At 33.2% G+C, this 24,374-nt stretch overlaps 5 protein-coding genes across 8 annotated transcripts; 3 read left to right on the forward strand and 2 right to left on the reverse strand.

The window, feature by feature from the left end:
• Positions 1-1,168: 1,168 nt before the first annotated feature.
• LOC137814330 (uncharacterized) lies at positions 1,169-3,787 on the reverse strand. Of its 3 annotated transcripts, none has more exons than XM_068617013.1 (4): positions 3,737-3,787; positions 2,168-3,003; positions 1,561-1,733; positions 1,169-1,445 (listed from the first exon to the last, which is right to left on the reverse strand). In XM_068617013.1, the coding sequence occupies exons 2-4, from the start codon at positions 2,960-2,962 to the stop codon at positions 1,322-1,324; spliced, it is 1,092 nt and encodes a 363-aa protein (XP_068473114.1). In that variant the 5' UTR covers positions 2,963-3,003; positions 3,737-3,787; the 3' UTR covers positions 1,169-1,321. The 3 variants fall into 3 exon arrangements, with proteins under 3 accessions (XP_068473114.1, XP_068473113.1, XP_068473115.1); XM_068617012.1 differs by lacking the exon at positions 3,737-3,787 and adding an exon at positions 3,241-3,628; XM_068617014.1 differs by lacking the exon at positions 3,737-3,787 and adding an exon at positions 3,147-3,251 and having other exon boundaries at positions 2,168-3,039.
• A 3,511-nt stretch (positions 3,788-7,298) lies between these two features.
• LOC137814323 (uncharacterized) lies at positions 7,299-10,249 on the forward strand. Its single transcript, XM_068616999.1, has 4 exons — positions 7,299-7,585; positions 8,536-8,670; positions 9,408-9,595; positions 9,835-10,249. The coding sequence occupies exons 1-4, from the start codon at positions 7,527-7,529 to the stop codon at positions 10,035-10,037; spliced, it is 585 nt and encodes a 194-aa protein (XP_068473100.1). The 5' UTR covers positions 7,299-7,526; the 3' UTR covers positions 10,038-10,249.
• A 3,024-nt stretch (positions 10,250-13,273) lies between these two features.
• Positions 13,274-16,345, forward strand: LOC137814325 (auxin-responsive protein IAA11-like). Of its 2 annotated transcripts, none has more exons than XM_068617000.1 (5): positions 13,274-13,538; positions 13,903-14,237; positions 14,979-15,117; positions 15,778-15,839; positions 15,920-16,345. In XM_068617000.1, exons 1-5 carry the CDS (start codon positions 13,351-13,353, stop codon positions 15,970-15,972), a joined length of 777 nt encoding a protein of 258 aa, XP_068473101.1. In that variant the 5' UTR covers positions 13,274-13,350; the 3' UTR covers positions 15,973-16,345. The 2 variants fall into 2 exon arrangements, with proteins under 2 accessions (XP_068473101.1, XP_068473102.1); XM_068617001.1 differs by having other exon boundaries at positions 14,982-15,117.
• Positions 16,346-16,626: 281 nt separating this feature from the next.
• LOC137814326 (pentatricopeptide repeat-containing protein At5g50390, chloroplastic) lies at positions 16,627-19,392 on the forward strand. The gene has a single exon (XM_068617002.1). The coding sequence runs from the start codon at positions 17,169-17,171 to the stop codon at positions 19,239-19,241; it is 2,073 nt and encodes a 690-aa protein (XP_068473103.1). The 5' UTR covers positions 16,627-17,168; the 3' UTR covers positions 19,242-19,392.
• A 636-nt stretch (positions 19,393-20,028) lies between these two features.
• Positions 20,029-23,943, reverse strand: LOC137814327 (MDIS1-interacting receptor like kinase 1-like). Its single transcript, XM_068617004.1, has 2 exons — positions 20,903-23,943; positions 20,029-20,682 (listed from the first exon to the last, which is right to left on the reverse strand). The coding sequence occupies exons 1-2, from the start codon at positions 23,562-23,564 to the stop codon at positions 20,282-20,284; spliced, it is 3,063 nt and encodes a 1,020-aa protein (XP_068473105.1). The 5' UTR covers positions 23,565-23,943; the 3' UTR covers positions 20,029-20,281.
• Positions 23,944-24,374: the final 431 nt, after the last annotated feature.

Raw genomic sequence — 24,374 nt, forward strand, 5'->3', positions numbered from 1 at the left:
TATAATTTTAATCTTATGCCGCATATGGATAATGCTTGAACGTGTTAGAATTATGTTATGTTAGCTAAACCGTATATCAAAAGCTACGGATGATATTTAAAGCTTTAGGTATTTTTAATTGAGTTTGATAAACAAATTGTTCTCAAGTGGTTAAAAATTCTAGATATTTTAATTGAATTTCTACCGTTTGGCTGTGTTAGCAATTCATCGGTATTATAAATTTTAAAATTGAAATCTCATTATTTTTACATTCTTAAGAGTTTTTCATACTCGTTTTTAAAGGTTTTAACATACTGTTTTTGTAATTCATGAAAAATATTTCTTCCAAATATGAATTATTTTTCATTTGTATTTGACTTTGTAATTGTTTTTCTAATTTAATTTAAAAATGACTTTGTAATTGTTTTTCTTCCAAAGGTTTTAACATACTGTTTTTGTAATTGATGAATATATTTAAAAATTACTAATTTAACGAATGTTCTAATTATATAAAAAAGACATTTATCCTGTACATGTTTTACATGCTAGATTATTTTGTTAGAATCTTGAGTAAAGATTATTGAACACCACGCAAAGTTTTTTTTACTTCTACGTGTAAAGTTCCATAATATTCTATAAATAAAATCTACTATTTCGTTTAAACATGTGTGTTTGCTATTAAAAGTCAGTTTTAAAGTTTATCGGTCTCATTTCTTGTGGGTATCATGATTTGACGAAATAGAAAGTGGCTTTTCCATGAGACAGATGTTGAGCAACAACATTCAATTCCTTCTTCTCCTTTCTATAATCAGTTCAAGAAGACCCTTCATAACCTTCAAAGTTGAGTTCAGATGGAGGTCTTCCATAACCTTTTTCATGATCCGTCCCTTGTGTATGTTTCAAGCTGGTACGTTCTCATTACTTACCATGTTGATTCCCTCCTGTGTGTCAATGTTCTGATATTTGTAGTTCAATGGCTTAATGTGTTGTTTCCTCAGTTCATGCCATTTTCTTCATCTAATATATATTCTCCTTCTTAAGTAGTGCAATGCCTTTGATGAAACATACAAGTACTAGTCCCAAATAAAACGTGTTAACAAGCAGTAGACGTTGATTAAATTATTGGTTTTCGCACAACTCTGAGCACGTCTTACTAATTTGGCATCCAAAGGAAACGAACCAACTGTGCTACAGAAACTCAAAGCTACAGATCGTAGGTTTGTGTTATTAATAGAATGTGCAGCCCTCTGAACAGAACCAACCCTTACATACATTGCCTTCGATACAAGAATTTCAATACATGATGATAAGACACTCGCTTGTGCTGTCGAACCCCACCCATTCAAGCACCTGCTGTAGCCATAGCTCCTTGATGAGAATGAGGCGGTAAACACTGTGGTTCATTGTTACCATCCTCCTCTTCCTCTGCGTCCCATAGGAAACTAGCATATGCTGCATGTACATGGCTGTGATCATAAAACCATAACTTCTATTGTCAGAATGCATTTCCATACAATATAAAGCTCTAAAAAATAACATAATATACTAAATGTTCTGCACAGCACCACATCACATGCATACCTGTCTTCAGGAGAGGCTTGGACTGCTCTTTCAAAATAGCTGGAGGCACGTTCTTGGTCATGGTGTACCTCCCAAACTAGCTTCCCATACTGTGATAGAACATCTCCATCATTTGGGTCTGCCAGTATGGCACGGGAATAGTACTCCTCTGCTCCTTCAAGATCCTGTTTGCACTGTAAACAGACAGAAATCATCACCAAAAACACCCACTAACAAACCCAAGTTTTGGTGTTTTTCCTAACACTAAGGGATTTGTAGTTAAAGTTACAAAGTCATTTGATTGAAATCAACACTGGATTTTCACTTCCAAGTAACCAAATCCTCTGAAAGAAGTTGTAAAAGTAGCTTATTATGACCCAACAAATTGGTTATCAAGGCTTAGATATAGCTGTTTAGATGTGATTTGTGACGTTCTCGGATCAGAATTGAAGATTTTATTTCAAAAGTCTATATAATAAGGGTTAGTATTAAAAGATTGTAATTACCAAAGTATCAAATCTTATTAAAATTAAAGAATAATAAAAATAACCCCTAATACTTGTATTTAAGTTTTCTCCTTTCAAAATTTCAAGATTTTGTTTTGAAAACACAAGGAAGCAGAACTAACCTGATACAAAAAATTAGCATAATTCCTCAGAAACAAAGGATCCCCAGGATTTTCTTTCACCATTTTCTTGTAAAATTCCTCCACTTCATGCCTATCTCCATTCCCTCCAGAACCCAAAGGATTTTGATCACTGCTACCTCCACCACCCCCTATGCAGCCACCTATGCCATCCCCACAGCACTCTACACCAAGCCCCTTTGCAAGATACATTTCTTTACCACTACCAACCTCTTCCTGCTCACCAAAACTCACCCTGCAAACTCCATCTTCAGCTTTCCCACCTTCACTCAATACCACTCCATTCACCACACTCAACCCCTCTCCTTTCTTCTCCTCCCCATCTTCGCTCTCACTTTCCATTTCTTCATCTTCCTCTTCTACACGCAAGCCATTGTGCTTACCCACCGAGAAAGAAGGAATGGTCTCCAGCACTAAGCACCTGTTCCTCGTTGAAAACCTCTTAGGAGGCTCGGAAAATTCCAAAATGTCTTCATTGTTGCAAGAGTAGGCTAAGTCTTGCAAGTTCCCATCAGATTGAACTCTTCTAAAGCCTTTGTTTTGCCTTTCAAGCTCACCGATCGAGGGAGAGATTGGAGAAGAACCACATGAGAAGGAAGGGTGAGTGAAGGACCCAGTTTGGTGGACATAAAGCTTGTGATAATGTTGGGGGAAGCTGGTTGGTGGAAGGTGTTTAGGTGCATGACTGGATTCTGAGTGAATATTGTTGTTAGGACTATCTGTGAAGTTAGAAAGGAGGGATCCAAGAACTGGAGTTGAAGAGCTTCTTAGCAGCATGTTTTCTGATTCAAGATAACTTCTGTGTGGCTGTCCCTAGCCTTTTGAGTATAAATCATGGAGAAAATAGAACAAAACTGCAAATTACTTCTTCAGGAAAACCAAAAAAAAAAAACACTAGAGAAGAGAAAGTCATAAAGCATATTGGTTTTTCAAACACAAAACAAATTGACATGATGGATACAAGGAAAAGTAACGATGCTAATTGTCCAGTAAATAACACAGAAAAATAATGTTTGGTTTGGAAAAGGAAGAGAAAGAGAAGAAAAGAACAATACCCTTTTGAGATGCTGAAAGAGTCCTCGATGACCCTTTAATCTATGTAATTTCAGAGGAGTGATTGGAAGGGAGAGATTTTTTATAGTAGCACACACCAAATGAAAACATTTAAATGTACAAAAGCAGGATCCTTTATATAATAAAGTAGAAGACTTTTCCTGAGGGTGCATGTGAATGTGAGTGGTTTAACCTTCTCTGTCAAATATTATAATCAATAAACAAAAAAAGGTGGTTTATTTCCCCCCCTAAAAAATAAAAATTCATTTGGGTGGTGAATGTGTGGTAGATATAGCATTTGGATGACAGAAAAATATCAACTTGAAGAGTACTTGGACGACAGTGCACATGGAAATTGAAAAGAACTTGGAAAAGGGCACAATTGTTTCCAATGCAGTAATTAAAATGAAGCATTATAAATATTATTAATATTATTACAAAAAGAAGAAAAAGAAAATGAAGCATTATTGAAGAAAGTACTAGCATTAGCATACCAACCTTTCACATGGAGGGCATGACCCTAATTATTGTTTGGCTTGGGACACCAAAATCTTAATTCAACTTTGTTTCATTTCACGTTTGTATTGACACAAACAAACTCTTCTTCTCCCTACACGTGCCTCGTTCACGCGCTTATTTGACACTTCTGCATTTCTAGTACACAACTTGTAATTGATCTTCCAAGATATTCCATGGGAGATTCCTGAAACAAAATTCAATTGTAGAAACAAAATCAAAACGTGCTTCCTCGTTTTTGGAACTGTATTCTGCTGTACATCCTCTTATGTTAACAAGTTTTCTATTTCTTTTGTCGTTTTTAATGTTTTCTATTTCTTTCTAAGTCATGAAAGATAATAAAGAAAGAAAAGCAACAAAAATGTGACATTTGAAATATAAAAACAAACAAAAAAAAAATTGAAAAAATGAAAAAAAATTAATACCATAAACTTTTTACATTAGACATCAAAACAAAGATTAATTAAACCTAGAGAAGATGGATACAAATTCTAGATGACAAAAGGGGTGTAATTATCCATTTACTACATGTGATTGAATAAATTTTACATTTAAATGTATTTTAAACCCTATAAATTGTAGAAATAAAAACTAAAATAATGTAAAATGATAAAATTGACAATCTTTAAATATAAGAACTAAAAAGTAAAATTTATAAATATTAAAGACTAAATGGGCAATTAAAGAAATAATTTTATACTAATACCTGATTAAATATCATTATTGATATAAATTTTAAATCAATTATTCTAAATGTGCTAATTTAAAATTGATTACAATGTCAAACTATTTTTATTCTGGATACGTAACCTATACTTTATATTGTTTTTGTTTTCTCTCTTGTTATAATAAAAAGGATGATTACAATTCCGAAGAAAACGTCTTACAGTGTTGATACATAGACGAAATTCAATTGAAGATTTTTATCAGCAGCCGAAACCTAAAATTGTAAACCTATCATCTTCCCATGCCTTTTCTAATTAGAATTGAGGTCACAAATTCATCAATTCATTTATAAATATTTTTTTTATTATAAGTGTGAGTTTGATATCATGCATGCATAAATAAATATTATGAATGAGTTATATAAAAAAAAACATACATTATATCTATTATTTTAAGATTTTGAATTAGAAGTAATCTCTTAACTCTCAAATGAAATATTTATGACAAATTTTTCCATATAATTGTGATAAAAACAACGTTATTGGAAGTAGTGTTTTGACTTTCTATAATATAAATAATAGTAATAAAATCTTTTATCTTTTAAATTATAAATAATAACATTTTAAATAATATTAAATAATTAAAAAATTGATAATCTTACTTAAAAAAAAAAAATATAGAAAAATAATTATCATATATATGAGAATACAAGAGACTTAAAGTATAGTTTTGTTCAAATAAAAGGAAAATGAAAGTGCATCATTTAGACTTATGAAAAGTTAACATTTTGATTAAATATAAAAATATAATTACTGGAAAAAGTTCTGTATTTTTAATTAATGATGGGTTCTAACAAATACTTATAGCTTATATATAAACAAACGGTAATAGAAATTACTATGCAAAATTAGGTTAGAACCCAAAGTCAATATGAGGTTTAATAATCAAAATGATATGTGCAACCGGAGATAACATCCTTCAGCTCTTGACTAATACATTATTTTGTTTTCAAACTTAATAATACATTATTTTTAACACATTTTTATCATCAATGAAATTCGAGTAAAACTCTCTAAATAAGTATATCGAATAAAAATTTTAAGAGTTTTTTTTATAGATCACACATAAATGATGAATTTCAGTCAATAAAAAAATACTGGTAAAATTTCCCTTGAATGTAATGATCTTGTGTAAAAAAACTAATCAATTCAAAAGATAGTGAAAGAAAAAAAAATATATGTTAATTTTTTTTCTGTAAGTATACAACACATAAAATACTTATTTTAAAATTTAAATAATATAAATCTTAATGATTAAAACAATTAAGTTAAAATTATATATTTAATAAATATATATAATTGAACTTTTATGTTTCTGTTGAACTTTTATGTTTCTGTTGTAGGGCATTCGAAATAAAATAAAATCAATAATTTGCAATATAATTCATTTAAAGACATTAATGCATTTAAATGGTTAAGAAAAATGTGCTATATCCCAAACAAGTTTATCAAATAATAAATGAAAATGAATTTAAAATATTATATTCGAATACGAATTTGCCTTGTTTTATTTTTTTAAAGATGTAGACGATAATACTTACACTTGTTATGCCCATATATCAACATGGAAACTAAGCACTGTTTTATTTTCTAAATAGATGTTTATAAATTGAAAAAAATTATATTTTTACTTATATTATCGTAAGTAGTTAGATGCTAAATAAGAGTATTATAGTGCATTTATATTTTTTATCCAACATTTTCAATTTATGTCCATAAACTTATTAATAAGGTTTATTTATTTTTTCCAAAACAAAAGAAAAACTTCCACCATTTCACACATACATACATATAAAATCAAATCATTATAACAAAACTTAAATTAGAATTTAAAAAATAATTAACTTCTCTTATTTTAAGTTACTTTAATCAGTCAAAGATATTTAAAGATCCTCTAGGAAGTCAAACATAGAAAATAAAATACTACAAAAGAAAAAAATTATGAAAGAAAAACTTAAAATCTAAGAAGAAACTGATTTAATCTTATTGACAACTATATTTAAAATACGAAAAAAATAACATGAAGTAAAAACTCACATGTATTATCAAATAACATACATATGAAAATTTCAATTGTAATTTAACAAACTATTTATTAAAAAAATATAAATGTTAAAATGTTTTAAAATATTAGTGTTGAAATCGATTAAATATAAAAATATTTTATAGTATATAAATAAATAAACTTATAAAATAAATTTATAATGTTGAATTAAATTTAAATATTATTATATTATAATTATTTAGAACATACGTTAATGAGATTTTATTGTTACTTCTTGTTAAAGTATTTAATAAATTTTATTTTATAAAATTAAGTTATATTTAAAATCTACTTCTTAATAATTAATATATATATTTTTTAATTATCACGTTAAAATAAGAAGAACTTTCACCACTACTGAATATGTGAGGATATTTAAATTATTGTAATTAACACATCATTTTCTATTTTCTTAACATCTTCTAAAAAGAATGGAAAAACAGAAATAAATAATATCCTTATACTAACATTGTTTTTAACTTTGCAATTAGTCTTTTATCATTGAATCTTTAGTTGTGCTTAAAAAATATGACTGTATAAAAGTAGAAGTAGAAAAAAAAAACTTTTGTTTTCTTTTTTCTTTTTTTTAAAGAAATTACTAAGTAATTGTTTATTTTGTAGATTTTTTTTTTCAATAAAAGAAAACAACAAAACAAGCCTGTTTATTATTCCTCTCACAATTTATGCAAAAGATTTAAGAATTAAATGAAGACAAAAACAGAATTAACTAAAAATCGAATAAATCAAATGTAAAATTATTTTCAAATTTGAGTTTTGGGATGTAATAATAGTACTAAAACTCACAATCTTTCTCGAATCTCGTCCTGTAAGTTTAGGGTTTATCATAATTGAGTTTTCGCTCCATTTTCGTTCCCAAAAAAACCTACAATTTTTCATCTTCACGTTAATATACTACGCAACATCGCAATTTCTCGTAGTTCGTTTTGATAACCGCGAAATCGCAAGCCACCGACAACGGTGACACGACATTTGTTGATTGATCATGTTGGTGAAGAGGTTAAGCTCATTCCTCAAACTCTCCCCAAAACCTCAGATTTCCTCGTAAGCTCTATGGTTCTTCTTCTATTTCCATCTTATTGCCCTCCTTGTCTTTATTTTCGCCTTGTAGTGGATTTGATTGTTACTCGTAAATTTTATTGGCTGTTTTAGATTTTGTAAGTTATGCGTTTCTATTAGAGATCAATTGTTAAATTATATGTATGTGACGAGGTTTGCAAGAATTGGGGATTGGGGATTTTGAGTGTACTCAAACACTCATTAATGCCCTCAATTTTTCACGCTTTAAAATTTCCGAATTCATAGCTCAACAAAGTAATTATATTCTGTAACTCAAATTAGGAATTTTACAGTTTTCATCGCGATAGGTAAAGCCCGTGAATTCAGAATATTCCGAGACGAGTTCTAAAGCAAAGGAAGTTGAATAATAGGCTAAAAATATATTTTTTGGCTCCTCATCTTAGTGTTTGGTTTAGTTTAAAAAGTTTTATTTAGGTTTTGTTATATCAAAATGGTCTTTCTGTCTATTTTATGCAGTAACATTGTTAATTTTGTTTAATGTGGAAATGCCCATCTGAAGTAGCATCTCTCGAACTTTGTCACGTATCACCAAATTGAACAGATTAACGTGTTAAAGTGAAACCTTTTAAAATTACCAGAGCAAATACAAAAAAAAATAAAATCGGATGAGGGATCCAAACTATATTTCTACCCAAAGTAATACTTATTTTTTTAAGCTGAACTTCTTTTGCAAGTGAAAAAACGAAGTACTTGTTAACATTTTTCATTTAAATGAATATGGAGGATATGTACTCATACAAATTTGTGCTCTTGTTGCTTGTCATTCTTAGCATATTTCTTTTATCTAGTTAGGGATCTGTAGATAGATATGCTTTTCCTAGATGATTAAAGAATAGATGCATTTTTTAGGTATATTTTTGAAATTGACATCATAATTGAACTGTAATATACTACCATTTTTTAAACTGTTGCAGTTCCACGAGGAATGTGGATGAAGAGACCAGCAAATACTATGGTAGAAAGGCAGTGTCATTTATTTTGGTTACTATTACTGGTGGTGTCGCTCTGAGTGCCCTTGATGACCTTGCCATATATCGTGGATGTAGCAGGTATATTGAGATGTTATTTGGTATTCCGAGTTAAGAGTTGATAATAGCTAGTTATTTTACCTTAATCTCTTGGGACTGCATTAGCCGGGCCTGAGAAAACTATTAAGAGATGCATTTTAACATAGTGTTTTTTAGACTTTGTTTATGATATTTCCTAACTCCCATCGTTATTGTCCATGGAAAGGCTATGTTCCTCAAGGAGGCCAAAACTTGTCCTTGTTTAACTGAAACCTTTTAGCATCTAAGTTTTGTGGTTATCTTTTTTTTTTTCCCGAAATAGCTCTACTCTGCATGGCATTTTCATTTTCCATAGAAAAGAACAAGGGCACTAAGGTGGTGCGCACAAATCAGATCTAGAATACTGAGATAATAATTATACTCTTAGTTGCTAACTACAAAAGTTTCTCATGGAGTAAGAGGGGCTTCTGAGATATTTGTTCTATTTTTGTCCTTTTCTATCTACACTCCAGCTACCTAGCTCTCCAACTTTGATTAAAATAAGCGCTATTTTCAAATTCTTCATCATCCTATCTCACCTTATAAATCCTATTCTATTTTTATTTTTCTTTTACATATTAGATACTAGATAGTTAGCTTATTCAATACTTTTATGAGACTGTTACTAATACATATGACTTATCTCATAAGTAGTTTCTCGACTTTTGTTCTTTACATTTCAAAGTTGAAAACTTGTCTACCATGGCAGCCCCTAAAGTTATTGGCTGCAAAATTTTCAGCAAGGCCATGGAGAAGGCTATCAAGAACCAAGGACTAATAGATGCTATTGGAGAACCTATTCTTAAAGGTCCATGGTACAATGCATCTCTTGCAGTAGCTCATAAAAGACATTCTGTTTCATGCTCATTTCCTGTTTCTGGGCCGCAAGGCACCGGTATCTTGCAGCTGAAGGCAGTTCGAAATGGAGGTTAGTAATTTGAATATTTATCTTTATGATTCGAATGAAAACCTTTTCACAAACTGCTAGTTAACCATTTTAGTGTGTATGTATAACCACCATGATCTGGCTGTTTACCTTGACATATTATATTCTTTTGCTTGTGAATTGTACTTGACTTTATAAGATCTAGAGTTTGGAAAGTGGGAACACCGAGGCCAGTTTGATAGGTAACGGAAATTATTATTGGTTTGGCTTCTTTGAAACAGATGAAACTTGGTCTTCCTTTTTCCTTCATCGTGACTGGGACATTTTAATCATGGATGCTCTCCTCCATGTACCTGGGAATGAGGAGAGGCACCGAACATTGCGGATCAATCTTGTTGACAATCCTCTTTCTTGCACTGCTTGCACCGAGAGCACACCTCATCCATCGGAAAATTCAAAGGCAAATTTGAGTTCTAATCAATAAAAGCTTAATTAGCAATCTTTAATCCATCTAAAAACAAGTTTTTGACCATTTTGTTTAAATATTTTATATGATTTTTAGTCTAGGTGGACGTCAATATTTTGGCTTTGACAGAATAAATTTATTTCCAAATATTCTTTGGGTAACGTGTTATAATATTATTCACCGTTTTATTTTATAATGAAAATAAAATTTTCCTTGTGGAGTGATGTAAATTTTCTTTATTTTGCATTTTGTCTTTTCCTTTTGATCTTGCTAGCTATTTTTTGGAGATTGTAATTTTCTTGACTACTGAGGTAAGCACTGTGGTAGTTTTTATTTGGTTACTTTGTCATTGGCAGCCTATTAATGTCTCCTTTACTATCAGTCCGGGTGAATAAACATTTTGATATACACTTACAAGAGAAGAAAATAGAAAGAAAAATTGAATAAATTTTTCAAAATCATTGTGGGTCTAATTTTTAATTTTTGTATAAACTAATTTTAAGTTCTGAAGATTTTTTTGTCTCATTAGTTTTTATGGAATTTTATTGTATTTAAACAGATTCTATATATGCTATTATAAGATAAGCTCATTGAAAAAGTTAAGCTTGCGATCCTTTTTGGAGTGCTGGTGGTGCTGATTGTGAATTGGCAGAATTAATGCAATATTGATGAAGGAACGTAAGAATAATATTCTTTAATAATATTGTACTTTTCAATTATGTTAAGTTTTTTTTATAAAGTCTACACCCAGAATTATCACTTTTTTAATTGCCGTTTTAATATCGTATTTTTTTATGTATGATGTTTTAACTTTTTTGCATCGAGTTTCGTAATTTCTCAGTTGTTTAAATTAATTTTCTCATGGAAAGCTAAATCAGCTACGTTAAAGTTAATAAATAAATCGGATTTGAGAGGATATTTAGTTTGAAAAGATAATAAAATCTGTGAGTTATTTCTTTAGGGTTTAAACTTTGCTGGGGTTTTGGTATAAGAAGTTGTGAACTGGTTTTATATTTATATATATTCTCTTCTCTTTTCAGCAATGTTTTCATACTGGTTTTATATTTACATATATCTTCTTCTAAGGGTATATGTAGCTATGATTTTCTTCCACACTCTTGTAATTCATTTATTTCTTCTTGGAAGTACCAAACGTGTCATGAGGGTGTCTACCACGGGTACAAATATCAGTGACCCCAAAGTAATAATGCTTAAGAATAGCAAGACGTGATCATTTGTTATGATAAAAATAAAAATGTGTTTTCACTTTAAGAAACTTGGTATCCCATGTTTTATTTCATCTAGGTAATAATATACTTCATTATTTTTATCAGATATATATAAGGGGTGACATATGTAAAGACATACCACTCCTATTTCACATGAGGGGATATAACCTATTTACGTGCTAGATGTATAAAAGCAACCTATATGATCCTATCTGCCACGCATCCCTGTTTCAAGATATAGCAAAATTCAAAATTAAAATAAGAAGAAATTCAAAGATTTATCTAGATTTTTGTTTTAGGAAAACAATTCCATTGCAATAAAAGTGCACAAGTTATCAAACTCCTGACAAGTTTACATTTCCATTCACTATGGACGAGTTAACTCAAAAGCAAACTTGTTTTTGGAGTGATAAACTTGTTGTAAATTTAGTGAATTCGTTTGAACCCATGAGTTGGCAACCAAGTCGATAAGTTCATAGGGATTTTTTTAAACCTAAAATAATATCGTTTCTAAACTAGAAATCAAATTGATGTTCTTTCGTTGGTTGAGGTCGCTTCGTTGTGGTTGTTTATCATGTTCATTGTTGTCTCACCTCTGTTTGTGGTCACTTCCCTCACCTTTGTTGTTGTCATGTTCATTGAGTTTGTGTTCACCTTTGTCTCAGTTCTGGTTGTGCGACGATTGTGTTTCTGTCGTGGTCGCTGAGTTCTGATTGTGTAATGATCACCTGATATTATTAAGTGAGACTCTTCAAGGTGATGGTGCTAATGAGTTTTTGATTGTTGCAAGAAAAAATGTTTTTAATTGGAAAAATTAGGGCAATAGATTAGGGACAATTTTTAATTGAGAATCTAAATTATTGGTAGCAAAAACCTTGGTTGTTGATTAAGAAACCATTTAACAATGATAGAAACTAATTGTTTTTAGTCTCTAAAATGGTCTATAACTTAGTCACTATAGCAACTTATTATTTTTAGTCTCTAAAAATTAGTTTATATTTCATGATTTTCTTGTAGTGAAATGTGATATTAATATTTAATATACATTTTCTAAAATTATTTAGTTAAAATTAAATTTTTTCTTTAACAATTTATAATGACCTTTAATATTGACTTGTATTATATAATTCACACTAAAATAATTATTAAATAAAAACCAATTTTAGAGATCAATAATAATTAGTTGCTATATTGATTAAATTAAATACTATTTTAAAGACTGGAAAAATTATTAATATTTAAATTAATTTTTATTATTGATAAATAGTTTTTAAATTAGTATTTAATTAGTTATCAAATACTTTAATTAACTAATTTTAAAATTTAAATATTGATAACTAATTAAATATTAAATTAAAAATTATTTATTAATAATAAAAATTAATTTAAATATTAATAAATTTTTATTTCTAAAATAATATATAATTTAATTAATATAAAAATTAATTATTATTTAATAATTTTCTAATACTGTTACAAGCATATATAAAATTCTAATTTAAACCAAAGAATATATACACTTACGACATTAAACTTTGTCTTAATTTAATACTATACAGTTAAAAATCCATGAGGAAGTCTTTGGTTTGCTAACTATATATCCAAAGCAGATGAAAAATAAAAACATGTTAACCATAGCAGATAAAATAAACAAAATACAAATTTTAGGAAAAAAGATAATACGAATTTTAATGACATTTTCATATTCTACCACTTCTACGTCATGCTGTAGATGGCGGTCTCCTGCAGTATGGACAAACGCCAGGTGGCAAGAAGCACGATTGACACGTGGCAGTTTATTTATATGAAAACGACGTCGATGGTTACTTTTGTTGAGGTAAAGGACAGAAACATGGTATTTTGTGGAGCGTTTGTCGCAATGTCTTTGAAGCTAGTGTGGGCCCTACCACGGTTGCTAATTGCAACCACTTCTCCTAATTTCGAGGAATGATGATCAAAGCAGACACGTGGACCACACGGTAACGATTCTAAGACCCTTGTTCACCACGCCATTGTCTTCTTCCTCTTCTTCTTTGTTTTCACTCTTCAACTTCAGTATTCCACTCTTCACACACGCTTCTCATTACACCAGGTGTGCTTCAATGTCTAAAGATGATAACTCTTCACAGGATTCTTCATCTGATATTGAATTGGCTCTCTCCTTGACCCTCTCTCCCTATGCCCCAGCTTCCTCATTCAGTGGGATTACCATTCTCACTTCTGGAACCAAGAGACCTGTCTCTATTTCTGATTCTGGTTCTGATTCTGTTCTTCCTGCTACCTCTCCCAGGTAAATTACCTTAATACCAAATCACCCTCTTGTTTCTTTTGCTGTTTAATCTAGTATACTAATATGTTAAAAGGTCTAACTCACTTGATTCAAAAGTATATGAGAGTTGTTGTAAATATGTCTGCTATGTTTGGATCCAATTTCATTTATTCACCATTTGATATCTAAATCAAAATCTTAATGTTAATACATTCTTCATTGTGTTGTAATAATGATAGTATAGAACATATAAGAAACATTTCATAATATATAATACAGTGAAAGTCCACTTCCTAATATACATTGTTGATTCATGTGTTATTCTTGTTTGACTTGTGATGGAATTATCACTTCTGTTGTGATTGTGACTGATTTTTTTATGCAGACAAGTTGTTGGATGGCCTCCCCTTGGAGCATATAGAATGAACAACTATAATAGCCATGCAAAGTCACCAGCCACGGAAGTTTTCAATTCTACAGTTGACAAAAGAGCAAGCACTAGTACTGGGGTTAGGAAGAGTGCAGATGGTGGCAGTGATAGTAACAACACTGTTTCCAAGGAAAACGTAAATCTCAGGAATTCCCTGTTTGTGAAAGTAAAAATGGATGGAATACCAATTGGAAGGAAGGTTGATTTGAATGTTCATGGTTCCTATGAAACCTTAGCTCAAACTTTGGAGGAAATGTTTGAAGAATCAACTACAGTCCTCCCTAACAAAGGTAAAATTTCCTTTTGAAAAAAAATCCAAAAGTTTTCTCAACACTCAATACAAACTCTACAAAATAACAATCGAATAACTTAAAACAATCAAAATCTAAATGATCAACAGCTCCACATACTAAATGCAACAAAATTGAGAAGTTAATCAACCCATAAATCAAAACAACTAAAATCAAAAGGTAAATTTAATGCATTTAGGTATCATATACTTCAGTACCCGCCCCCAACCCCATTTAATAAGTAGGTGGAAAAGGGGTCTAACAAACAAATCCAACTCATGGGTTTTACCAGCTGGAATCCATTGGAATGGATTTTTTTGGCATGTCATGATGATAACTTCTTCCTCTTTTTTTCACTGTGCCAAATCTAAATTATGTGTTATTTACTATTGTTCAAAAGGTAGTTTGTACATGAATAGAAGGTTGAAAAGTTGACAAGCACATGTGGTTTAGCCTTTTACTCTGCCTTTTGTTTTATCTAATTGTGAATAAAATAGATATCTTGGTGTATACTCCATATTTTAGTAATCAAAATGTAACAAATTTCAAAGATACAGATCAAAGTACAAAACTACATAGCAACATTATATTCTGTTTTTATAAATAAAGTTCTGGTTTGGCTTATTTTTTTTCTGTTGGTGTGTAGTACATTTTGGTTTTGATAAATAACATAGAGTTTAATTTTGGCTATTCAATGTGCTTGACTCCTCTTTTCCCCCAATGGCGATGACATCATTGTAGTAGGATCAAATGGAGAAGATCATGGTACAATAGTTGGAGGAAATGGGCATTCAAAATGGCTGGATGGTTCTTCCGACTTTGTGCTCACTTATGAAGACAAGGAAGGAGATTGGATGCTCGTTGGAGATGTTCCTTGGTGGTAAGTATTCGGTTTGAACTCATCAATTACATTTTAGTTTTCAAAGTTTCTCTCCCTTTAAGTGCTGCATATCATTGACACATGCTCTATATTTTTCCATCCACCTAAAATTTGCATTGCTGATTGATTTTCAAATAGTATATGTGTATTGTTTCATTTGGTGTGGCAAACCTAAGAATGTGCGGTAGGAAGTCCATGCTGCTTTCTTGATGATTCCTAGCCCTTTTGAAAAATTACCTCTAATGGTAATAACTGAAAGAAGCAAACATGGTTATGCTCAGTATTATATGTTCTAAACCTTTATTTCTGCTACCCTTGTGTAGTTTGTGGGGTACCAGGATTCTATATGAAAAATTGATGGTGCCAGAAAGTAGCTACTAGCTACTATAAGGCTTAAATTAAATATATCACTATTTGCTACTGATTTGCACATCCTGTGTTTCATAACACTTAAGCTTCCATTCAGTGGACAATCCATCATATCAGAGTTTACCGGTCATGGTCTTTTCTGGAACAAGGGAAATGGTGTGAAAAATTGTAACCAGAACAAAAAGCATGAACTGTTGAGATTTGAGAAAGCAATTGATTTGTTGAGGTGTAGGACCTTTTGTTTTATCTTGTTTGATACTTTTCTACCTTGATCCTTGAAATTGCAATCAGGATGTTCCTTAACTCTGTGAGGAGGCTCAGAATCATGAGGACACATGAAGCTAATGGACTTGGTAAGTAGATTCATTATTATTCCTACCATTACCTCCCTTTACTCTTTTTTTCTTTCTCTAACTTAGTTACTTATGTGCAGCTCCAAGATTGGAAAGAAGAATAACAGATCGAAATGCAAGCTCATATAGATAATGTTCCCGTTTACAACTTTAAATCGCAAAACTTATGGCCTAAAACGTACAACACAAAAAGAATGAATATGTATGGGAGAAAAATCAGGAACAGGAATGTTAAGTAATACTGCGAAGTAATGGATTTTTGATATTTAAATAATCAAACCTCGTCTTTTTTTTTCTGGTTCAATTGAAAGGGTGGTTGTTAAATTTCTCTTGGTATATCACATAGAAGGCACAGGCGCCATACATTTGTAATATAAGTAATTTCTGTTTGTTCATAATGTAAATGTAAATGAGATGTTTGCTATCTCTCTTATCAAATTTTGATTTCTGTTATTGTATTTTGAATTTTCAGTTGAAATAAGAATTGTTTTCCCTGTTTTTCAGAACCACTGTTGAAAATAGTGTATAGGAATTTAAGATAAGTGGAAAGTTGATAAAAATAGTAAGATGGATATTATATAAGAAAAAAATTCATAAATTCATTATCTTATGATTTTGGGTTGAATGTGGTTATATTTCTTATATGAGTTTGTTCAAAATTTGTTGATGCCAAATTTGTTAAACGTCTAAACTAATCTACCTGTTTTACTTTATTTTTTCTTCTCCATGTTGAACACGCTTAACTTTTTTATAAGAACTTTGAGAACCCCAAGGGATTGCATACTATCTTGTACATTTCTTTGTCTAACAACAATGTTTAAGTAAAAAACAGCAAGTCCTCAAGCACAAGCAATCCAATGGAATTTAGAAAGAATAATTGGCCGGATTAATGGTTGTGAAATTTGAATTGATGCCCTTTTTTGTGGTGCTACAATTTTGATATAGACTTACCGGAATTGAGAACATGGACTAACGCAATGAAATAGGATTTTGATTTCAATTTATCAAAAAACCCAATGCACATAAACCAATGAAATCACAGAATAAAAAAACACACAATGCACAGAAAATGTTGCACCAATCGGAGAACTTTGGAAACAACGTCAGTGTTGACGCGTGGTGCATGTGGATGTTGCAAAAGTATTTAGTTGGTAACTACCAAACCTACCTGGGCGGAAACTTCAATGTTTCTGACGAGGTCTTGTTCCAAATCTCACTTTTTCCTATTTTTCACATTCACATCCATGTTCAAGTTCCCTTCCTCACTTCGAGGAATTGGGGGCACTCATTCTAATCCTCCCTCCTCGTTAACAGCATTTGTTATTGCCAATGGAAATTGCACTTTCTCTTCACAATTCCCAAACCCCACTTCTGGGTTCTTCATCTCCTGGGAACCTTTCCTCTTTGGGGCGTTGCTTTGCCTCAAAGGTAAGAGATTGGTGTCACCCCTTTTCCCGGATTTGTTGTTCCTCCATGGAACGAAGGCTGAAACCCAAACCAAAGAAAGTTGAGTATGTTGAAAGAGAAGTGACAGTTTTGGAGGGTACCCCGATCAGGAAACTGTCCTCTTTTAGGATTTGTTGTCAGATTGAGAAGTTGGTTTTGTGTAATAGGTACCGGGAGGCAATGGAGTTGTTTGAAATTTTGGAAGTTGGATATGATGGTTTCGATGTGGGTGGCAGCACCTATGATGCTTTGGTGAATGCTTGTGTCTGTTTGAGATCGATTCAAGGTGTTAAGAGGGTGTATAATTATATGATCAATAGTGGGTTTGAGCCTGATTTGTTTGTGATGAACAGGGTTTTGTTTATGCATGTGAAATGTGGTCTCATGCTTAAGGCATGGAAGCTGTTTGATGAAATGCCTGAGAGAAACGCGGTTTCGTGGATGACCATGATTGGTGGACTTGTAGATTGTGGGAATTTCTCTGAAGCTTTTAGGTTGTTTCTGTGTATGTGGGAAGAGTTTAATGATGGAAGATCTCGCACGTTTGTCACCATGATTCGTGCGTCGGCTGGATTGGGTCTTGTTCAAGTGGGAAGGCAGATTCATTCATGCGCTTTGAAAAGAGGGGTTGGTGATGATAATTTTGTGTCTTGTGCACTGATTGATATGTACAGTAAGTGTGGTAGCATCGATGATGCTCATTTTGTATTTGATCAAATGCCAGAGAAGACAACTGTAGGATGGAATTCCATTATTGCTAGCTATGCACTTCATGGTTATAGTGAGGAGGCTCTTAGTTTATACTTTGGCATGCGAGATAGCGGTGCTACAATAAATCATTTTACTATTTCAATAGTGTTAAGAATTTGTGTAAGATTGGCTTCTCTAGATCATGCAAAACAAGTGCATGCTGCTTTAGTTCGTCATGGTTATGGCACTGATATAGTGGCAAACACTGCACTTGTAGACTTCTATAGCAAATGGGGTAGGATGCAGGATGCCCAGCATGTTTTCAACAGGATGCGCTGCAAGAATGTCATATCTTGGAATGCATTGATTGGCGGATATGGTAACCACGGTCAAGGAGAAGAGGCTGTAGAGATGTTTGAGCAGATGCTTCAAGAAGGGATGATTCCTAACCATGTGACTTTCCTTGTTGTCTTATCTGCTTGTAGCCATTCAGGATTATCAGAAAGAGGTTGGGAGATTTTTCACTCTATGAGTAGAGATCACAAGGTTAAGCCCAGAGCAATGCATTATGCATGTATGATTGAACTATTAGGCTGGGAGGGCTTATTAGACGAAGCTTACGCACTAATAAGAAGTGCTCCTTTCAAACCAACCACAAACATGTGGGCAGCATTGTTGACAGCATGCAGAATGAACGAGAATCTAGAGCTGGGGAAGTTAGCTGCTGAAAAGCTTTATGGGTTGGAGCCCGAGAAGCTGTGTAATTATATATTGCTTCTGAACCTATACAACAGTTCTGGTAAATTGAAGGAAGCAGCAGGTGTTTTGCAGACCTTAAAGAGGAAGGGTTTAAGAATGCTTTCAGCATGTAGCTGGATTGAAGTCAAGAAACAACCTTATGCCTTCCTTTGTGGAGACAAATCTCATTCCCAAAGAAAGGAAATTTATGATAAGGTAGACAGCCTGATGGTTGAAATATCTAGGTATGGTTATGCCGTGGAGAATGAAACTTTGCTTCCTGATGTGGCTGAAGAGGATCAGCATATTCTAAAATACCACAGTGAAAAGCTGGCTATAGCTTTTGGACTTATCAACACTCCATATTGGACACCTTTGCAAATCACTCAGAGTCATCGTGTGTGTGGTGATTGCCATAGTGCAGTTAAACTTATAGCCAAGGTTACAGGACGAGAAATTGTGATAAAAGATGCTAGTAGATTTCACCATTTTAGAAATGGTAGTTGTTCTTGTGGTGACTATTGGTGATAACAAAATTGTATCATTCACGTCACAGTCCTATACAACGAGTAGCTAGCTGTCAGCTCACCTTAGCCTCACATTTACTTAGGATACAACTATAATACATGTAATTTATTGTGTGATCCGTTAATAAAAGTCCTATCTCTTTGTAGCGCTTTGCGCTTGCTTGTCATGTTTAATTTGTGTTTGTTATTGGTTTGGTTTGCTGAGGACTGACTAGCTAAAGGTTGCCTGATTTCGTTTTTGTAATTGGATAACATCTTTAAGCTCATAAAAACTTAAAATAAACTCAATACTTTGTAGTGTTGTGTTGTGAATGTCATTGATGCCAGAAATTGCAACCCTTGCACTATGTAGATCAACATTAAATTGCGCGTTAAATAGATTATTGTAAGTGCTTAATAGATTATAAGTATTGATAGATTCCATTGTTCACGTCACAAAAATTTAATGTCTAAAAGTCATTTAACAATTTTGGAGGATTAAAATAATATTTTTGTTTTTTAGGGACTAAAAAAGACATAATCCATATTTATGGAATTAAAAACTTAAACCTTTTAATTAATCATAAATAAAATTGAGTCTAGTACTTCAGAGTCCAGAGCAAATTTTTGTTTGAAGAGTTTAGTGCAAGAAAAGCACTATTTTCGTTGCTTATTTTTGTTTTTGTTGGTCAGGATTGAGATTATGAATTAAGGAAATCGTGCGTTGCTCAAGTGCACCGATCCAATGAATCTTTGTGAAAGAATCACGTTTATAAGTGTAAAGAAAAAAACTCAGACTAAGTTAATTACTTGTGTTTACTTCATCAGTACGTCTAGAGAGTTATTATTCCTATTCAAAGAACAATAGATACAATTGCTTTACCTTGGTTTCTGTTGAAATCTATGTCTCTGTACCAAAACCAGGATACAAAAGAAAATTTATTTGCAAAAATCAATACATCTTGATATACCAATTAATATTTTAAAGATACATGCGAATAGCTGATTACAAAATTACAGCTCTAAATAGGTTGATGAACAAGGATAAACTGATTTCAGCTTCTACATTAGGCCATTAACCGGTGATGTGCTAAAAACTGGTGACTCTTTGTTGTTAGCTGCTTCATTTCCACTGCTCTTTCTTCGAGGCTTAGCCTCTCCAAGCATCATAATGACATCCCTCATGGTTGGTCTGTCCTTGGGGAGCTTGGCTGTGCAAATAATTGCTATTCTTAGAACTAGAAGCATCTCTTCTACAACATGCCTGCTATTTCCTACACTGGGGTCTAATGCTTCTTCCAGTGATTTGTTGTCTCTAATCTTCATTCTAATCCACTCTACAATGTCTATTGACTCTCCAAAGTCTGGATCTAAAGGCCTCTTTCCTGTGAGAAGCTCCAACAAAACTACTCCATAACTGTAAACATCAATCTTCTCATCTACCTTCAAGGCATATCCATATTCTGCCAAATAGTAAATCATTGAAATGTCATGAATTTCTACATCTAAGGTAGAGCAAATATGAACATAGACAATCTTCACAAATATAAACATTTAATGATATGTTAATTGAAAGATACTTGCTCTAATGTATACGCTACATATCCTGCTTCATCTTAAGTGGTTTGGAAGCTAATGTAGCTATGAATTGATAAAGTAAGATGTATAGAACTAGTAACTCACCAGGGGCAATATAACCATAAGATCCAGCAACCATGGAGACTGTTTCATTCTTCTGGATCATCATCTTGGCTAAACCAAAATCTGCTATCCGTGCCTCAAGATTTGCATCAAGCAATATATTGTTTGACTTGATGTCTCGATGGATAACGGGGGGATGACAATCATGATGAAGATAAGCAAGTCCCTGTGCAACTCCTAGAGCTATGTTGTACCGTGAAACCCAGTCTACAAGCAATCTGGTTGCTTGTCTACCGTGCAAGGCTTCTCCTAGGTTGCCATTGTGCATAAATTCATAAACTATCATCACATCAATGTCATTATGAAGAAATCCTAATAGTCTAACAATGTTCCTATGCCTTAGTCTCCCTAAAAGATTCACCTCCCCCACAAGGTCATCACTACGTCCTACTTCAATATCAGTTCCTGTTCTCCATAATTTTTTCACTGCCACAACTGTGTTTGATTGCAGTACCTCAGCCTTATAAACAATCCCTGTGGCTCCCATGCCAATCACATTTGTTTCCTTGATGCAAGCTAGAATGTCAGTACTTGTAAAACCAAGCCGCTGAAATGCCATCAATCTCCAGGGCCATCCTTTGCTACCCTTGTAAAATCTTTCTCGGAAGCAAAACCCATCAGTGTACCATCTTAAGTACAAAGATCTACCTACCACAATCGCTATCCCAATAACTAGGATTGATGATATTCCAGTGATCCATGCTGTAATCATATGCTTTGTGCGTAAGCTTCTTTGCCTTGAGGAGTATGCAGAGTTTTGGTCACATGGAGGGAGGACACCACCACATAGGCCAAGATTGCCCACAAGATCATTCGGGTTTACAGTTCTTAGTATTCCATTCGCTGGGACTGGGCCTTCTAGCTTATTGTATGAGACATTGAGTGCTTCAAGAGCTGGAGATATTCCAAAGCTTTCAGGTATTTGGCCTGTCAGAGAATTGTTGGAAAGGTCAACCATGGCCAATGAAGGCATCTTAGCTAAAGATTTTGGGATTTCACCAGTCAATTGGTTGTTTTGGAGGTTCAAATTTACCAACTTCTGACATGAAGCAATGCTTGCTGGAATGCTTCCAGATAGATGATTTGATGAGAGATCAAGAACTGCAAGGGATGGACAGTCCTGGAATTGGTCTGGGATTTCACCTTCCAAGTTGTTGTTGGAGACCATGAAAGCCTGCAGGTTTGGAATGGAAAGGACGGTGGAGGGAAGAGAAGAGTGAAGTTTGTTTCTTGAGAGATCAATGAAGGAAAGGGATGTGGAAGAAGCAATGTCATCAGGAATTCCACCAGAAAGACTATTGTTAGCCAATTCTAACCTTTGAAGCTTCCCAAGCTTGCCAAGACCCACAGGAACTGTCCCTGAAAGAAAATTGTTGTGAATTCGAACACGTACAAGTGAAAAACACGTTGATAGGCTTGATGGAATTGGACCAGAGAAGGCATTGTTGAATAGTATAAGCTTGGTGAGATTGCCCTGGCTGCAAAGAGTTTCTGGAATCTCTCCAGAGAAAGAATTGGATGACACATCCAACCATTGCAATGGTGAATTCTTTCCAAGGTTTCTTGGCAATGGCCCTGACAAAGAATTGTTCCATAGCTCAAGTACCTCCAGTTGTGGTAAATCTCCAAAGCCAGAAGGCACAGGACCTGTCAGCTGGTTGCCCATCAAGTTGAGAAGTTTTAAATTCTTCAGCTGACTTATTTCAGCCGGAATTTGTCCTGACAACATGTTATCAGAAAGATCCAGCAACTGCAAAGAAGTCATATTGCCAATTGCTGCTGGAATTCTGTCTTCAAAATTGTTGTTGTATAAGAAAACTGTATTCAACAACTTGAGCTTTCCCAATACACCTGGAATCTCACCACCAAGATTGGCTACTGCTAAATCAAGATACTTAAGATTGGTGAGGTTGCCAAACTCTTCTGGAATGACACCTTCAAATTCATTATATCCAAGGATCATATACTCCAGTGATGAAAGTTGTCCCAGCTCTCCAGGAATTTTACCAGTGAGATTGTTCCCTGATAGACCAAGGAACCTCAACTTATGCAAGTTACTGAATGATTTTGGAACTGACCCTACAAAAAAGCTGCCTCTGAGATCAAGCACCTCTAAGGAGGAGGCATTTCCAAGGTCCTCAGGAAGAGAACCTGAGAATTCATTGCTGGATGCATTTAAAGTCATGAGTCTCCATGCTCTTCCAAGGCCTAATGGAAAGTCACCAACGAAGAAATTTTGGCTCACATCAAGTTTGTTAAGTGTGGTGAGATTGGCTAAGGATTTTGGCAATGGTGATGAAAAAGCATTGCAACACAAGTTGAGAGAGGTAAGACTTTTAAGTCTTTGTATAACATTGGATACTGTACCACTGAGATTCTTGTGGGAGAGATCAAGCTCCTCAACGGCTCCAGCTGAGTTGCATTTGATGCCAGTCCAGCTACAATGAGATGCATCCTTTCCCGGTGCTTTGTCATGCAGTTTCCAATCCCGAAGAGTGTTTAATGGATCAATGAGACTTGCTTTTATAGAAAGCAAAGTCGATACTTCATCATTTACAGCAGCAGAGAAACCATAGGAGGAACAACCAATGTAGCAAAAGAAGATGAAAAGCTGGATTTTCATTTGGTTCTTGATCTTCTTCATGCTGTTTGATTAATGGTTCACTTGTCCATCATTTGCATTCTTGTGAAACGAGGGAGACGGTTGTGAGGATGGACACAACACTGACAGAGAGTAATATGTGCAATTTGTGAAAAATGGTTTAAAGAAGAACTGCATATGGATGTGATTCTGTATATTATATGACCAATAAATAAACCAGAAAACAGTAGTTTCGGTTTAAGAACTAGTCAGATTTATGAAGTGGTATTTCAAAGAAGCTAGTAGTGCACCACAGTGTATGTAAAGACAGGTGAAGCTTTGGATCTATTACAAGTTTATCCGTCATAAAACATGGGAGAATATGGCTCTTAATGTTGTTTAAGTTTCTACTTCTTCATCTTTTGCTTGTCCTTGTCAATTTGAAGAGGGATAATGCAGTTAATTTGTTTTATTTAAAAAACTTTATCTCTTGTTTGTTTATTACAAATTCCTTTTACGGTAATCAAATTCTTGCTAACATGATTGTTAGCGAAGGAATGTGAAATTTAAAATCTTCTCCACATAGATCAGAAGACTGATCCACAATGGCCTTAAGATTTTATATTTCTTTTCTAGCAGTTAATACTAATAAATGTAATCATAATAATTACTGACCCCATCTCCGAGTTACTTTTCCAATTAAACTATCAGAACACTAGATCTCACAGCTTCACAAACATAGACATCAATTCCACAATCTATAGTTGAGATCAACCAGATGCGGGAAACGAGAAAAAAGTGAGGTAAAAATATAGAAGAATATGGCATCCAGATTAACACAGTACTACACTGTTAAAGTGTTAAAGGGAACTT

This window comes from Phaseolus vulgaris, chromosome 1 (assembly GCF_000499845.2).
Source record: "Phaseolus vulgaris cultivar G19833 chromosome 1, P. vulgaris v2.0, whole genome shotgun sequence".
In the NCBI taxonomy this organism is placed as follows: domain Eukaryota; kingdom Viridiplantae; phylum Streptophyta; class Magnoliopsida; order Fabales; family Fabaceae; genus Phaseolus; species Phaseolus vulgaris.

Coding starts and splice junctions, on each gene's coding strand:
- LOC137814327 (XM_068617004.1), bottom strand. CDS start 23,564: ATGAAGAAGATCAAGAACCAAATGAAAATCCAGCTTTTCATCTTCTTT. Junction 20,683..20,902: donor TTATGGTTATATTGCCCCTG/GTGAGTTACTAG, acceptor ACTATTTGGCAG/AATATGGATATGCCTTGAAG.
- LOC137814330 (XM_068617013.1), bottom strand. CDS start 2,962: ATGCTGCTAAGAAGCTCTTCAACTCCAGTTCTTGGATCCCTCCTTTCT. Junction 1,734..2,167: donor ATGCTAATTTTTTGTATCAG/GTTAGTTCTGCT, acceptor GTCTGTTTACAG/TGCAAACAGGATCTTGAAGG. Junction 1,446..1,560: donor CAAGCCTCTCCTGAAGACAG/GTATGCATGTGA, acceptor TTATGATCACAG/CCATGTACATGCAGCATATG.
- LOC137814326 (XM_068617002.1), top strand. CDS start 17,169: ATGGAAATTGCACTTTCTCTTCACAATTCCCAAACCCCACTTCTGGGT.
- LOC137814325 (XM_068617000.1), top strand. CDS start 13,351: ATGTCTAAAGATGATAACTCTTCACAGGATTCTTCATCTGATATTGAA. Junction 13,539..13,902: donor CTTCCTGCTACCTCTCCCAG/GTAAATTACCTT, acceptor TTTTTTATGCAG/ACAAGTTGTTGGATGGCCTC. Junction 14,238..14,978: donor TACAGTCCTCCCTAACAAAG/GTAAAATTTCCT, acceptor ACATCATTGTAG/TAGGATCAAATGGAGAAGAT.
- LOC137814323 (XM_068616999.1), top strand. CDS start 7,527: ATGTTGGTGAAGAGGTTAAGCTCATTCCTCAAACTCTCCCCAAAACCT. Junction 7,586..8,535: donor CCAAAACCTCAGATTTCCTC/GTAAGCTCTATG, acceptor AAACTGTTGCAG/TTCCACGAGGAATGTGGATG. Junction 9,596..9,834: donor GAAGGCAGTTCGAAATGGAG/GTTAGTAATTTG, acceptor TCTTTGAAACAG/ATGAAACTTGGTCTTCCTTT.